This window comes from Diabrotica virgifera, chromosome 6, assembly GCF_917563875.1.
Source record: "Diabrotica virgifera virgifera chromosome 6, PGI_DIABVI_V3a".
NCBI lineage: Eukaryota > Metazoa > Arthropoda > Insecta > Coleoptera > Chrysomelidae > Diabrotica > Diabrotica virgifera.
The window spans coordinates 15,235,376-15,252,545 of record NC_065448.1 but is presented as its reverse complement, the minus strand read 5'-3'; the positions used below and the strand labels follow the sequence as shown (position 1 = coordinate 15,252,545).

Genomic DNA, 17,170 nt, shown 5'->3' with positions numbered 1-17,170 from the left:
TACAGCCACATATTATTTTTAAATCTTTTATCTGCAGGATTACATGCTCGCTTTGTAATTTTTATCTCATAGTAAATATATTCGGACGTGCTTTGAAGAGCTTAAATTCACAAAGGACTTTTTTTGACGGATGAGGTGGATTTAAACGTTATTTAAATAAGCTTTGTGTGAGTTCCTTGAATTACCTACTTACTTTTTTAAAGGGCACTTTTTCCATAATCGAATTTAGATTTTCTATTTTTTTAAATTTTATTTCAATAAGAGTTTGATCCAAGTGCCTCATGCATGTTGGAATGCTTTCTCTCGTAATAATGAATCATGCTATCTTGTTTAATCAGTTGGCAAATGTTTATATGTTGGCAAATACAGGGTGTAACAAAAATGCAGGTCATAAATTAAATCACATATTCTGGGACTAAAAGTTACAGCTACAGACAAGTGGTATTCTTATGGCAGGAAAATCTTTAAAAAAAATTATTAGTGAAATTTATGCACCCCATAAAAATTTTATGGGGTTTTGTTCCCTTAAACCCCCCCCCCCAAACTTTTGCTTACGTTCCAATTAAATTATTATTGTGGTACCATTAGTTAAACACAATATTTTTAAAACTATTTTGCCTCTTAGTATTTTTTTGATAATCTAGTTTTTATCGAGATGCGGCTTCTTTTTTAATATGTTTACATAAAAATTTTATGGGAATTTTGTTGCTTTAATCCCCCCAAATATTTGTATACATTCCAATTAAATCATTATTGTGGTACCATTAGTTAAACACAGTGTTTTTAAAACTTTTTTGCCTCTTACTATTTTTTCGATAAGGCATCTTTTATCGAGATGTGGCTTCTTTTTGAAATTGGTTCGAAACATACCTAAAAATGCAAATTTTCATGTTATTACCAGTCATATTTTTATTTATACGTAACCATATTATACATACATACAAAAATGTGGTGGATTTGACAAATATTCAAAATATCTCAATAAAAACTGGCTTTACGAAAAAGTACTAAGAAGCAAAAAAGTTTAAAAACATTGTGTTTAACTAATGGTATCACAATATTAATTGAATTGGAACGTACGCAAAAGTTTGGGGGTGTTTGAGGGAACAAAACCCCCATAAAATTTTTATGGGGTGCACAAATTTCACTATATTTTTTTTTTATTTTCCTGCCATAAGAATACCACATATCCGTTTTCAATAAAAAATCTCGAATAGTTTTCGATATATTGAAAAAAATCTATTTTAATTTTGTAGCTTCAAAGAGCTGTAATTTTTTTATGTGCACATTTGTACTAAGGTAAGTTAGGTTCAATCGAACTATTTTTGGTCCCAGAATATGTGGTACAATTTATGACCTGTATTTTTGTTACACCCTGTATATACTAAGGATTTCCACAGTTTTTTCTGTATTCCTTCACTTAATCGCTCTCTCCAGCTCTTTCTATCTTGCCAGTAGATGCCCTTCGGCAGTAGATTGCCCTTCCTGTAGATTTTTTCTCTCCATTGCTCTGAAGGATCTTCGGGGTCTGCCTCTTTTCCTTTTTGCTATCGGACTTCACTCTGTTATTCGTTTTATCCAACGATTTTGGTCTGCTCTTCTGACATGTCCGTACCAGGCTAATCTCTTCTGTTCGATGTAGTCTATTATGTCTGAGTTCACTCCCAGTCTTCTCTTTATCTCTATGTTATTTATTATATCTCTCCTTGTTACTCTGTAGCTTCTCCTTAGGAATTCTTCTTCTATCTCTGTTGCTCTTATTTTATTTTTGGTTTTCTTATGTATTGTCCAACTTTCACACCCATAAGTGAGGATACTTCTTGTCATGCTATTATATATTCTTCTTTTTGTTATTATGCTGATGTTCTTATCCCACAGTATCGGGTTCAATTTTCGTATGCAGTCTCTTGTTTGTCCTAGTCTATTTTTATATCTTCCTCAGTTGTTCCTCTGTTTGCTATTATAAAACCTAAATACTTGTACTTATCTGTTCCTCTGATCTGTTTACCTTCGTCTATTTACAGTTGTTTTATTTCTGTATTCTCCGTTGTTAGGTATTCAGTTTTATTTTGGTTTATTTCCATCCCATTCTTTGTATATTCCTGTTCCAGTTTCCCCATAAAAAAACTGAGGTAAGCTTCGACTTGTGCGATCACTATTTGGTCGTCAGCAAAACTTATGGTATATAGATATTTATTCCTTACTGGTATAAAAATTCCTTAGCACATCTTTTTCCATGGTTTCAGGGTTTTTCCAGGAATATTTTGAACAGGGTAGGAGATGTGCAGCAGCCCTGTAGTAGTCCCTTTGTCGTCTTAAATGGACTGCATATTCTACTGCCCATTTTGATAGCTATTGTGTTATTCTTGTAGAGTACTTTTACTGCTGTTATTAAGCTTCGTGGGACTTCGATGTCTTCCATTGCTTCACATAGCTTGGTTCTAGATATCGAGTCATACGCCTTCTTATGATCTACGAAAGCCAGATGGACGGACCTATTTTTGGCCATTCTTTTTTCTATTAGCTGTTCGACCGACCGTGTATATGTGATCTAAGCATGATTTCCCCGCTGTGAATCCTGCCTGGTCTTCTCCGATTTTATCCTGTATATGTATATATTTCTAATTTTTCCTTTATGGTCTTTCCATACAGTCTGCCTATAGATGATATAATGCTGATTCCTCGATAGTTTTCGCAGTTTTTTCTATTTCCTTCCTTTTACAGGGTGTCCCGAAAAGATTGGTCATAAATTATACCACACATTCTGCGGTCAAAAATAGTTCGATTGAACCTAACTTACCTTAGTACAAATGTGCTCATAAAAAAAGTTACAGCCCTTTGAACTTACAAAATGAAAATCGATTTTTTTCAATATATCGAAAACTATTAGAGATTTTTTATTGAAAATTGACATGTATCATTCTTATGGCAGTAACATCTTAAAACAAAATTATAGTGAAGTTTGTCCACCCCATACAAATTTTATAGGGGTTTTGTTCCCTTAAACCCCCCCCCCCCCAGACTTTTGTATACGTTCCAATTAATTCATTATTGTGGTATCATTAGTTAAACAAAATGTTTTTAAAACTTTTTTGACTCTTAGTATTTTTTCAATAAGCCAGTTTTTATCGAGATGCGGCTTCCTTTTTAATATATTTACATAAAAATTTTATGGGGGTTTGTTCCTTTAAACCCCCCAAATGTTTGTGTACGTTTCAATTACACTATTATTGTGGTACCATTAGTTAAACACAATGTTTTTAAAACTTTTTTGCCTCTTAGTCTTTTTTTGACAAATCACCTTTTATCGAGATATGGCTTCTTTTTCAAAATATACCTAAAAATGTAAATTATAAAATACATTTTCAGATTATTAACAGGTCTCTATAATCGTACTTAACCATATACAAATATGTGGTGGATTCGACAAATATTCAAAATAGGTCGATCAACACTGGCTTATCAAAAAAGTACTAAGAGGCAAAAAAGTTTTAAAAACATTTTGTTTAACTAATGGTGTCACAATAATAATTTAATTGGAACGTACACAAAAGTTTGGGGGGTTTAAAGGAACAAAACCCCCTTAAAATTTTTATGGGGTGCACAAATTTCACTTTAATTTTTTTTAAGATGTTGCTGCCATAATAATGCCACATGTCCATTTTCAATGAAAAATCTCGAAGGGTTTTCGATATATGAAAAAAAATCGATTTTCATTTTGTAACTTCAAAGGGCTGTAACTTTTTTGTGTGCACTATTGTATATAGGTAAGTGAGGTTCAATCAACATATTTTTGACCCCAGAATCTGTGGTATAATTTATGACCATTCTTTTCGGGACACCCTGTATATTGATGTCATATACAGGGTGTTTGGTAAAGCATGGGCCACAGCTTAATCTTAGATTCTTGAAGTTAAAATAGGTCGATTTAAGCTAACTAACCTTAGTACAAAAGTTGATAATAACCGAAATACAGGGTGTCAAAGTTAAACTTTTATTTTATTTATTTTTGAATATTTCCTGACAGGCATGGGACAACAACACGAAATTTGGTAAGTGGTGCTGGTACTGTACACTCTACTAAATTATGTTAAAAAAATGTTTCTGGCTACTACCAGAGGCGTACGACGGAGGAACGTGAATGGTTGACCCTTCCCAAATTCTACGCCACTGGCGGAATTTCTATTTTAGTGCAATTTTTTTATTCTCCAATACTTTCTATGTAAATAACATACTCTTTATTCGTAACGATAAAGCCATTAGTTTTCGAGATATTTGAAGCTAAAAACGAAGGAACATAATACATGAATCAAAATAATCGTGCCTTTTCATTTTTAACTTCAAATATCTCGAAAACTAATGACTTTATCGTTACGAATGAAGAGTATATTATTTGCATAGAAAGTATTGGAGAATATAAAAATTATGCTAAAATTGCAGTTTCATCAGTGGCGTAGAATTTGGGAAGGGTCAACCATTCACTTTCCCCTGTCGTACGCCTCTGGTATTAACAGTTTAGTAGGGTGTACAGTACCTACACTTTTTGCCAAGTATCATAAGGATATGTCAAATAGTTTTATAGTACCGGGCACACATAGTTGTTAAAGTTTTAAATAAAGAATAAATTATTTAAAAAAAAATACTTTAAAATAATTTGACATGTCAATGTCATACTTGGCAGAAAGTGTAAGCACTGTAGACCCTATTAAATTATGTTAACTAATCGTTTCTGGCTACTACCAGAGGCGTACGACAGGGGAAAGCGGATAGTTGACCCTTCACAAATTCTACGCCACTGATGAAACTGCAATTTTAGCATAATTTTTAGATTCTCCAATACTTTCTATGCAAATAAAATACTCATCAATCGTAACGATAAAGTCATTAGTTTTCGAGATATTTGAAGTTAAAAATGAAAAGGCACACTTATTTTGATTAATGTATTATGTTCCTTCGTTTTTAGCTTCAAATATCTCGAAAACTAATGACTTTATCGTTACGAATAAAGAGTATGTTATTTACATAGAAAGTATTGGAGAATAAAAAAATGGCACTAAAATAGAAATTCCGTCAGTAGCGTAGAATTTGGGAAGGGTCAACCATTTACGTTCCCCCGTCGTACGCCTCTGGTAGTAGCCAGAAACATTTATTTAACATAATTTAGTAGGGTGTATAATACCAGCACCACTTACCAAATTTCGTGTTGTTGTCCCATGCCTGTCAGGAAATATTCAAAAATAAATAAAATAAAAGTTTAACTTTGACACCATGTATTTCGGTTATTATCAACTTTTGTACTAAGGTAAGTTAGCTTAAATCGACCTATTTTAACCTCAGGAATCTAAGGTTAAGCTCTGGCCCATTCTTTTCCAAACACCCTGTATGCTTGAGTCCATTCTGCCGGAAAGTCTTCTCCATTTAGTGCTCTCTCAAACATTTTGTGTATCATGCGGAATAGCTTTTCTGATCCGTTTTTTATCAATTCATTTGGTACTCCGTCGGGGCCTTCTTCTTTTTTGTTCTTTAGGGTTTTGATCGTTTTTTTTTATACTTCAGCTAGGTTTAATTCGATTTCATAATGTGTATAGCTTTCTATTCCGTCTCTTTCTGATTCTTTGAATTGGGGGCGATTTTCGATTAGCAATTTTTTATAGTATTCTTGCCACTCATTTTCTTTGATTTGACCGATCTTGATTTTCTCTGTCTTATTTCTTTGGAGTGATTTTAAGATACGCCATGACTCTGAATTTCTCGTTCCTCGTATGTGTTGTTCTATCTCTGTGCATGTTTTCCCATCTTTCATTTCTTTTTCATTTGCTACTTTTCTTTTTACTTCTCTATTTTTTCCCTGTATAGTTTCTGTAAGTCCTCATAGTTTTTTGTGTTCAAACACAAGCATTAATGGAAGATAGAGAGATAAGTAAAAGAATAAAAAAATCTATTAGGACAAACAACCGATAGTAGAAAAGGAAATAAATCTAACGTACTCTGTGATATGGATATAAAACCCTGGATACCTAATATGGGAATTAATACCTAATATGGGCATTCGATAATTTTGGTTTTTTGTAAAACCATTTTCTTCACGACGTCGACGTTTGGACAAGGTTCTTGGCATGACTGGCAAGTGAGACCTTGTCGAAACGCCTTCTCTAATAACAGTAACATGTCAACTTAATAAAGCTAAATAAAATAAAATTTAGGATACTAATGCCTAATTTGTCATTCCAACATAACTATACAATTGTTAGAAATGAAATCGGTGAAATAAAAAAGTCGTTAAATAGGGTGATTGACTAGTGGGGTAAAGCTCAATAGCTCCGCTATAGTAATAGATAGCAATAATAGTATATTACTTTATGAGGCGGAGAAGCATGACTTTTCTTGACGCGCCCGATATTAGACTGAATAGAGGGCAAGTCAAGAAAAGTCGCTTCTTTGCCGAATAAAGTATACTATTTTTTCTTCAAACGTAGCAATTTTCAACCATAAATAGTACAATTCATACGCTATTTTTACTCGAAATTAACTGTGACAACTATCAAAGTCGTTTAGATGTTAGAAATTAAAATAATTAAGTCGTCGGTGGGATTTGCGTCTCCCTGGTTACAGTTGTTTGACAGTTGTTTGCAATTATTAAAGACAGCAAATTTAGTGCGAAAATGGAAAACATAAACGAAATTGAGTCCGCGGCTAATGATGCAGTAGCACGTTTGGGGCCCTCCAAGTCCGGAATAAAGTATCGGTTAGCGTACAAGCACTTCCAAGAGTGGTGCGATACAAGAGGAGTACGGCAAGTTACCGAAGACGTTTTACTGGCATATTTTAATATAATGGAAAATGAAAATAAATGGAAATCTTCTACAATATGGTCACGATACTCTATGATAAAATCCGAGTTAGTTATTAGAAAAAATGTGGATATAAGCAAATTTTTAAAGTTACGTGCCTTTCTGAAAAAGACAAGCGAAGGATATACTGCAAAGAAGTCTAAAGTTTTCACTAAAGACGAGTTTAATAAATTTTTGTTTGAAGCGCCAGATAAGTTGTATTTAGGATTAAAGGTAAAAAAAATTATATTGCAAAGCATGTAGTATACTCTACTAAATTATAAAAATATTTCAGATTGTTTTGTTAATTGGGGTTACCGGCGCCTGTTGATGCGACGAAATGGTAAAAATGAAGACTGTGGACATTGAGGATAAAGAAAATGTAATAATTATCAAAATCCCAGAGAGTAAAATACGACAAATTAGATCTTTTACGATAATTGGTCAAAACTACATTAAACTGTATAAAAAGTATGCATCACTGCGGCCTGAAAATTTCACAGAAAACCGATTTTTTATCAAGTACCAAAATGGAAAGTGTTAACGAAGCGTCATGGGAATACATTCGATCAGCGCAGTAGCCCAAAAAGTAGCTAGTTATTTAAATTTAAACGATGCAAGCGCATACACGGGTCACTCTTTACGACGAACTTCAGCAACACTTTTAATTGATGGAGGCGGAAATCTAGAATGCCTCAAACGACATGGGGGCTGGAAATCAAGCACGGTTGCCGAAGGATATATAGAGGATTCAATAAGAAATAAGAACGATAATGCTCAAAAAATTTTAAACCCTCATGATTCGCCAACATCGGGAATGATTGCTGAAAGTTGTGCTTGACCATCAGTATCATCAACAATTACCAATGCGTATCAAGAGTCGGGAACATTTTTGCACGGTTTCAATTTTGAAAATGCCTCATTAACTAATTGTACTTTTAATATTACTATAAATAAAAATGATGTTTAATTGTTGTTAATGACATTTGTATTGTTGCTTTATGACATGTTTCATATTGTTGCCATGACAACATTTTTCCCTCCACCGTAAAGAAATGGGAAAAAAAAACTGCTGCCAGCGGAGACATCAAACTTTGACAGGATCAAGTTAGATAAGTAATGTCATCATTATTTGACGTTTGAAGAAAAAAGTTAATAACAAAAATTTTAGCCACCTTTAAGATTCACATTACAAAATTAGTTAGAATGTTAGGGTGTGAACACCCAATATTTTATTCTATATTCGAAATCCTGTTAACTTCTCCATCATAAAAATATAAAGGTTTGTTATGTTATACAGGGTATTTACAAAGTTATAACCAATTTTGTGTGAAAATCGTAACAAGTTCAACTTCCTGTATCAATAAAAATAAGCAAACAGCAATGGTTTATTCATGCCATAGTTTTTTATTTATTGTCAAAATTTTCAAGAATTATTGACATTTCTAATTTTCTTTATATCAAATACAGGGTGAGTCAAAACGCAAGTACATTATTTTCTCAGTAATGTTAAATTTTATTTATTAAAATTAATTAATTAAAATATTTATTAAATTTTATTTTTTATTTTATATCATTATTGAAAAGTAACATTACCGTACTTTAATTTTTATATAACATTTCCTATGTCCAAATTTATTAGTTTTCGAGATATTTTCATTTTTCAGAGCAAATTATTTTAGGTGTCTAAATTTATCTAAATTTTAAGTAGGCCATGACTGAATTGACAATTGACGATTACTGATTATCAATACGGTAATCATTGTAACAATGTAGCAAATATAGAAATAAAAATAATTTATTAGTAATACATCTTACAAAAAACACAACAGCAACATGCAACATTTTTGAAAAAATGAAAACCTACTTTTTATGTAAATGCAACAAATAAACAAAGAAAATTAGTAATCAATTTTACAAAAAAAAAACACACAAACACAAAATACAACATTTTTTGTGAAGACAATTAAACACTACTTTTGTATGCAAATGTAAAAATGTAACAAATAAAGAACGAAACATAATTTTTCAGTAATACATTTTGCAAAAAACATGTTTGAAAAATTAGAAGCTACTTTTAATTAAATATTTTTAATATTTAATTACATAAGGTGTTCAAAATTACCTCCTAACACATTTATGCACGCCTAAAAACGATGACTGAATGAGCTACTTACTCTACGAAGCATTTATAAATAATTAACACATCGAAATACACTTTGTATTCTATTTTTCATCTCATCCCTTGTTGTTGGAGGTATTTTATAAACTTCATTATTAACGTAACCCCAAAAAAAATCAGTCCAGTTTATTAAATTCTGGTGATTTGGGTGGCCACTCTACTGGTCCATTGGAAAATAAAAATATCTCGAAAACTAATAAATTTGGACATAGGGAATGTTATCTAAAAATTAAATTACGGTAATGGTACTTTTCAATAGTGATATAAAATACAGGGTGTTCCATTTAAAATTACTGAGAAAATAATGTACTTGCGTTTTGACTCACCCTGTATTTGATATAAAAAAATCTAGCAATATCAATAATTCTTAAAAATTTTGACAATAAATAAAAAATATGGCATTAATAAATCATTGCCGTTGTGCTTATTTTTATTTATACAGGGAGTTGAACTTGTTACGATTTTCATACAAAATTGGTTATAACTTTGTAAATACCCTGTATAACATTACAAACCTTTATATTTTTGTGATGGAGAAGTTAACAGGATTTCGAATTTGAAATAAAATAGAAGGTGTTCCATTTAAAAGAACATAAGTTTGGTCTTCCACTGTGTTATCGAACACCCTGTAACATTGTAACTAATTTTGTAATGTGAAGCTTAAAGGTGGCTGAAATTTTTATTATTAACTTTTATTGCTACCTATTACTATAGCGGATCTGTTGAGCGGTTGAGAGGTTGATCAATCACCCTGTACAGCGTAGAATAAATTAGTTCAAAAAGAAAAAGATTACGATATTCTTAACGGTTGTATGGATACTTCCTTCCAATAAAATGCAAATATTTTTCAATATACAACTATTAAATAGCTTACTTTACCGGAAGTATTGATAGCACAGCTGCTACACTAAAAAATATTTCAAATTCTTAAAAGAGCCAAACGCATGCATAGTCACGTACCCAAAAACCGTTTTCCTACTTCTGGATAAGCGTCATGTAGATCCTGGATCAAGTCGTCATAATCGTACGTGTTTTGATAGACCGGTGAATAATTTTCGTTGCCGTTTTCATAATAATAATCCGCAGCCTCTCTCTTTCCTCTCTTTGATTCTCCCGATGGCGCTCCTTTGTCTTCCGACAATGGCTGGAGATTGTCTGGAGATTGTTTACTAATTGTATTAGAGGCTCCAGCTTCTGCAATTTAATGAATAAGGACGTTATTAAAGATTCTCGTTAAGTTTCTTTATCGTGTTGTAAGATTTAAGGATTAAATAGGTGTTTGTTCTTTAGATATAGATAGATCGTTAACGTTATTTACGACAAGTATTGCACAATGTGGAAAGTTTAAAGCTGCTTGGGGATTTAGTAAGATAATCAGATTTTGTAGATTTAGTAGAAATAGTCAGGATATACATGATATTTCGGAGTGTTTTTCGACTAAGTTGCTGGTTCTAGAAATAGAACCCAGGTCTACCAACAAATCTTACTCTTACGTCCTCAACACAACAGTGTCGCGTATCCGCTGGGTGCACTATATACAGTGGATCCTATGGATGCACACACTGCATCCAGGGGATCCATATGTACCGGGTGTCCCAATAAGGGCTCTCGGTCATATCTCAGGAACAGTTTATAGTACAACTTTAAGAAAAAAATATTTATAACAAAAGCTGCCTCGGGAAAAGCCTGGAAATGATTTTCATAATTGTAGGTCCACCGCTAGAGGGCGTAATTGAATATCAAAAAATCAAAATTTCACAAAATTTACCTAATGAAAGGGCACTGAAAAACAAATAATCGTATTCTTCATAAAATTCTGCGCATATTTGATTTCACAACTTTAAGTCTACCTTAGCAAATAAGAGGTGGGGGTGACAAATAACATATATATAAGACAAATAACACTATAAATTTAACAAAGAAATAAAAGCAATTACTTAGTGACGACCTAAATGTTCAAATTGTTGCCCATCATTTTCGATGAAAGCATTTACTCTTTAAAGAGTAGATTGAACAGCAGTCTCAATTTCTGCTTTCGCAATGCTTTGAATGGCGTTTCGTATTCTCTAGATTCTAGATCATGTTTTCTCGCGTAGTGGGCCTGACGGTAAAAACAAATGATGGGCAACAATTTGAACATTTAGGAAGTCACTAAGACTAAGTAAGTAGTTGCTTTTATTTCTTTGTTATATTTTATAGTGTTGTCTGTCTTATTGCTGTTTTAATTAATTATGTACGTTTACATCTGAAAAATGTTTATTTGTTTTTTCCATTGCACACTACTTTTCCTTAACCTGGTTTACCGGTGACAGTAACAGTTATGTTTAAAATTTACACATTTCTTAAGATATCTCGAGATAGAAAAAAGGTATCCACATGCGGTTTTCGGTATTATGTTGCTAATTTGGTCTAATTTTGTAATACATGATTAAAAATGCATACTTGTATTTAATATTTTCTAAAGAAAACTAGATTTCTGAAAATAATTAAATAACGCCTCCTAACTTGCATATTACTCATTAGGCTATTTCGAAAATAGGACACTTACATTGACGAAAAAGAGCTGTTTTCAACAAGACCAAGTATGCAAAATTCGATTTAGCAGAACCGGACTTCCAGTAATTTTTTCATAACAAGGTTCCCACTTACCCCCACCTCTTATTTGCAAAGGTAGACTTAAACTTGTGAAATCAAATATGCGCAGAATTTTATGAAGAATACGATGATTGGATTTCCAGTGCCCTTTTATTAGGTAAATTTTGTAAAATTTTGATTTTTTAATTTTTGATATTCAATTACGCCCTCTAGCGGTGGACCTACAATTACTCCTATAAAGGTGTTACCACTGGATCTTGAGTATTCTTCAATATAGCCACATCTCAAATGCTGCCAATCTCTTGGCAGCAGAAGAGAGAAGAAGAGAGAGAGAAGGTCCTCATCCGTTTAAAGGTGGATATAGCTTTTCCGATCTTTTGGTTGTTGTTTAATTCTTAATTTATTATAGTGCTGAGGTAGTTGTAGTACTTAAATCATTCTGGTGGGGTTTGGTTGAAGTAGCCTTGACCTTCTGTTATCTTTTTCTTGCTAATTATAGTAAGTTTTGTCTTCTTTGCATTTATATTGAGTCCATATTGTTGATTGTGGTACGTAATTTTGTTTATAATAAATTGTAGGTCTTTTGTACAGTGGTGTCATCTACATATTTGAAGTTGTTCAACCGGTACCTGTTTAGTAGTTTGTCTTTCTCAATTTAGTGCAAGGCTTCGCTAAATATTCCTTCAGAATAGACATTAAAGATTAGAGGAGAGAAAATACAGCCTTGTCTCACTTCACGCATGATTTTTACATTTTCGGTGTATTCATTCAGAAGCCTAAAGAAGAGCTAAATCGACAATGTTTTGAAATAATGTTTTATTTGTGTTTGACACAAAGGCCTAGTGTTGGAAAATTCTCGAATGAAAAGTCGGAGAATATTCTCGAGAATATTCTCGATATGGAGAATTTTCTGAGAATGAACCCTATGATGAAGTTAAAGGGATGTTGTTAAAGATGAAATAGGGCATTAAAAATCATGAAATTATATACAAAATTATTAGATGAAACAACAGTGTTCTTTATACAGGGTGTCCCGAAAAGATTGGTCATAAATTATACCACACATTCTGGGGTCAAAAATAGTTTGATTGAACCTAACTTACCTTAGTACAAATGTGCTCATAAAAAAAGTTACAGCCCTTTGAAGTTACAAAATGAAAATCGATTTTTTTCAATGTATCGAAAACTATTAGAGATTTTTTGTTGAAAATAGACATGTATCATTATTATGGCAGGAACATCTTAAAACAAAATTATAGTGAAATTTTTCCACCCCATAAAAATTTTATGGGGGTTTTGTTCCCTTAAACCCCCCCAAACTTTGGTGTACGTCCCAATGAATTCATTATTGTGGAACCATTAGTTAAACAAAACGTTTTTAAAACTTTTTTGCCTCTAAGTATTTTGTCGATAAGCCAGTTTTTATCGAGCTGCGGCTTCTTTTTTAATATGTTTACATAAAAATTTTAAGGGAGTTTTGTTCCTTTAATCCCCCCAAATATTTGTGCACGTTCTAAATAAACTATTATTGTGGTACCATTAGTTAAATACAGTATTTTTAAAACTTTTTTGCCTCTTAGTCTTTTTTTGATAAGTCACCTTTTATCGAGATGTGGTTTCTTTTTCAAAATATACCTAAAAATGTAAATTATAAATAAATTTTCAGATTATTAACAGGTCGCTACAATCGTACTTAACCATATACAAATATGTGGTGGATTCGACAAATATTCAAAATATCTCGATAAACACTGGCTTATCGAAAAAGTACTAAGAGGCAAAAAAGTTTTAAAAACATTGTGTTTAACTAATGGTGCAACAATAATAATTTAATTGGAACGTACTCAAAAGTTTGGGGGGTTTAAGGGAACCAAACCCCCATAAAATTTTTATGGGGTGCACAAATTTAGCTTAAATTTTTTTTTAAGATGTTGCTACCATAAGAGTGCCACAAGTACATTTTCAATAAAAAATCTCTAAGAGTTTTAGATATATGAAAAAAAATCGATTTTCATTTTGTAACTTCAAAGGGCTGTAACTTTTTTTGTGTGCACTATTGTATATAGGTAAGTGAGGTTCAATCAACCTAGTTTTGACCCCAGAATCTGTGGTATAATTTATGACCAATCTTTTCGGGACACCCTGTATATAAAAAAATACAAAAACAAACAGAAGACACAAAATTTATTTTATATGATAAAAAAATTAAATTTTCTTTACAGCAAATAATGGATGTGGTGATCTAATCTGAAAAAGATGATGCATTAGATTCAGCATATATTTCCATCACTAGATCATCATTGTCATCTACATTCTGCATTTTAATGTACTGATGAGAAGTTGTGGGATTTTGTTTTTCACGAGTCGCCAGCTCAGTCATATAGAGTTCAGCAGTACCTAAGCCGGTTTATTTTAGAGTAGTGGATAAAAAACCATAAGAACTGAACTTCTTTCAGTCGCTGCAGTGGATGAAGGCATGCTTAACATATCAACTGCTGTTTTAGCTAATTTTATTCCGAAACATGTACTTGTCCACCATATGATTGGGTCAATTTTTCAATAAGTTGCTAAATTATCTATAAACTCAGTTCCCTCAACTTATTCTTCTCTACTTAAATGAACACCATTCTAAATATTTGAACGTTAATATAGCACCAAAACAATAAATACTGACACTGTAAACACCCTAACTCTAACTAGTGGTTCTGGGATTCTCCAGCACCTTCTTCTTCGATTTTTGGGTATTTTATCTAAAATCGCGTGATTCCCCGGCCAGCCAAAGCGAAAACGCATTTCATGAGCGGAGCAGCAAGTAGGTATTTGGGCTTCAAGAATAATAATGTTTAGGATTCAAAAATATTCTAGGTGAATTGGCAAAAACAATATACATATTTTTTAAATTATAATAATTTGACCCATATCTAGTTTTTATTTTTATTTCGGTTTTTGTAAATATACAATAGGAAAAATGAAAGAATACCCATGAACGAACATATAAAACACGCTGTATTCTCTTGTCACCGTGTCATACAAAAAATTGGTCAGCGCAAGTACATGTAATAATTATTATTACATGTACTTGCGCTGGGCAATTTTCTTTGTGACACGGTGACAGGAAAATACAGCGTGTTTTATATGTTCGTTCATGGGTATTCTTTCATTTTTCCGACTATAGAAAATTCTCCCCGAGAATTTTCTGGCCGAGAATATTCTCGAGAATATTCTCTTCTTACATCACTACCTAGGCTCCTATACGACCTGTTGATTATTTATAAAAAATCAACAAAATAAATAAATTATTGTAAAGAAAAAATTTAGTTTTTTTACAACATGGGAATTTTTCGCTGAAATTTTTGTAAATTTTTTTACAATTGTTTAATAGATTACGAATTACTTACCAACTGTTTCCTGTGAGTTTGGGCTTCGTTTGTACTGCGCATGCTTGAGCAGATCTCCAGACTTGGCCAAGCTGCTTAAGGATCTTTTGCCGTTAAATGGTAAATCGTAGCTGCGAGCCAAACTACCGATGTGTCTTTTATCGTTGAGGTTCTCCAGTAGGCCTTGGAGTTCCCTCCTTAAGCGTAAGTCTCCATTTCTGGCTAAAGACTCTATACCTGAAATTAATAGCAGTCGATAGGTATCTACACTCCGCTTTAAACGTTAGAATCAGTATGGTTGTATATTGCAAGCGGGTTTGCCATTCTAGCCCGATCAAAGAACAATCTGACCCCAAAAAAAATAAAGGAAGGATGAAAATTTGGGAATAGGTAGTTGAAATTGTCTATTATTATATAAGAAAAAGTTTACAATGTTACATCCCCTCCATTTTACAAAAATGAAGGGGAAAACCCCCTCTCGAAGGTGAAAAATATACATTCAAAATAAGTCCGGAATTGGATAAAATGACTAATTCTAAGCTACTTTTGATCTATAGAGTTTTTTCCTTAAGTCAGTACTTTTCGAGTTATGTATTTGCAAGTGAATATGTTCATTTTTAACAGAAAAAACATGTTTTAGGCGGTTTTTCGGAGATAACTCAATAAGTAAGTATTTCAGCGAAAAAAATATTCTTAGCAAAAATATAGCTTATAAAAAACTGAAACAAATGGTGTATGCTTGAGGTATGTAGACCCAGTAGAAGCAGAGTTGTAGATAATGAAAAGTAGGTTCTTCTTCATCAAATTCCAAATCAAATATTTCACTGTGAAATAACCCAAAAACGAAGCACTTATCGGGGAAAATTCATTTCAACTTTTTTAAAGCGTTTAAAAAAAGGTTTATTTTTGTTTTTTAAAAAAAACTTGTAATATTAAAAGTAAGTGAATTACGCTCAAAATATTGTTGGGCCCTTTTATTTTTTGGTAAAAAAATCGCGAAAATCACCCCCTAATTAGCATCACATATAAATTTTAACATTACCACTTCACAAGTTACTTTGTCTATGTATTATTTATATGATCTGTAAGTTTCATCGGTTCAAAGTGCTTATTTTTGAAAAAGCTGTAGTTAAAATGGCTTGAACGAGTAACTAATTACGAGTTTAGGCAAATTTTGAACAGCCATAGTATAACCAATTTTTGTCTAACAAGAAAAAACAGCAAAAATATTCAGAAAAGCAAAACGTACATTTTATTACTATTTAAGATTTTTGGTATTACTAATAGTTTTTAAGTTAATTCCATGAACAATTCCATTTTTTTACAAATTTAAAAAAAATGTTTTATTTTAAACCCAATTTTTGTGAGCACTTTGAACCCATGAAACTTATAGATAATATAAACAATGGATAAGTGAAGTAACTTGTGAAGCGGTAACGATTAATTTTATTTGGGAAGCTAATTAAGGGGTGATTTTCGCGATTTTTGTGCCAAAAATAAAAGAGACCAACAATATTTTGAGCGTAACTCACTTATTTTTATTGTTAGAAGTTTTTTAAAAAACAAAAATAAACCTTCTTTAATCACTTTAAAAAAGTTGTAATGAATTTTCCCCGAAAAATGCTCTTTTTTCTGGTTATTTCACATTGAAATATTCGATTTGAAATTTGACGAAGAATAACCTACTTTTCATTAGCTACCACTCTGCTTCTACGGGGTCTGCAGACCTCACGCGTACACCATTTTGTTCAATTTTTTATAAGCTATATTTTTACTAAGAATATTTTTTCGCTATATTACTTACTTTTTGAGTTATCTGCGAAAAACCGTCCAAAAACATGTTTTTTTTTGTTAAAAATAAACATATTCACTCGCAAATAGCTCAAAAAGTATTGACTTAGTGAAAAAACTCTATAGAACAAAAGTTGCGTAGAATTAGTCATTTTATCCAATTCCGTCTATTTTGAACGTATATTTTTTCACTCCCGAGAAAATATTTTTCACCCCGTATTTCCTAATTTTTGTAAATTGGAGGGGGTGTAGATAGGTCTGGATCCCGCGTATGAAAAAAAAGTTGATTAATAGCAAGCTGAAAATTTGTTAATAGCTTAAGGGTGTCTAGTCAGACAAACTTTGATATAGGGGAACACTGGAACAGGGGAAGTTTTAATTGTGGAACAGGTTAA

At 32.1% G+C, this 17,170-nt stretch overlaps 1 protein-coding gene across 2 annotated transcripts in view; it reads right to left on the bottom strand.

The window, feature by feature from the left end:
* The window catches only part of LOC114325383 (neuropeptide-like 1), a 290,871-nt gene that overhangs the window by 25,110 nt on the left and 248,591 nt on the right, over positions 1 to 17,170 (bottom strand). For both annotated transcript variants that reach the window (XM_028273444.2, XM_028273445.2), the window contains exons 4-5: positions 15,006 to 15,221; positions 9,973 to 10,206 (exon numbers count right to left, since the gene is read on the bottom strand). In XM_028273444.2, the coding sequence (XP_028129245.1) occupies positions 9,973 to 10,206; positions 15,006 to 15,221 (450 nt within the window). The remainder of the gene's footprint in view (positions 1 to 9,972; positions 10,207 to 15,005; positions 15,222 to 17,170) is intronic.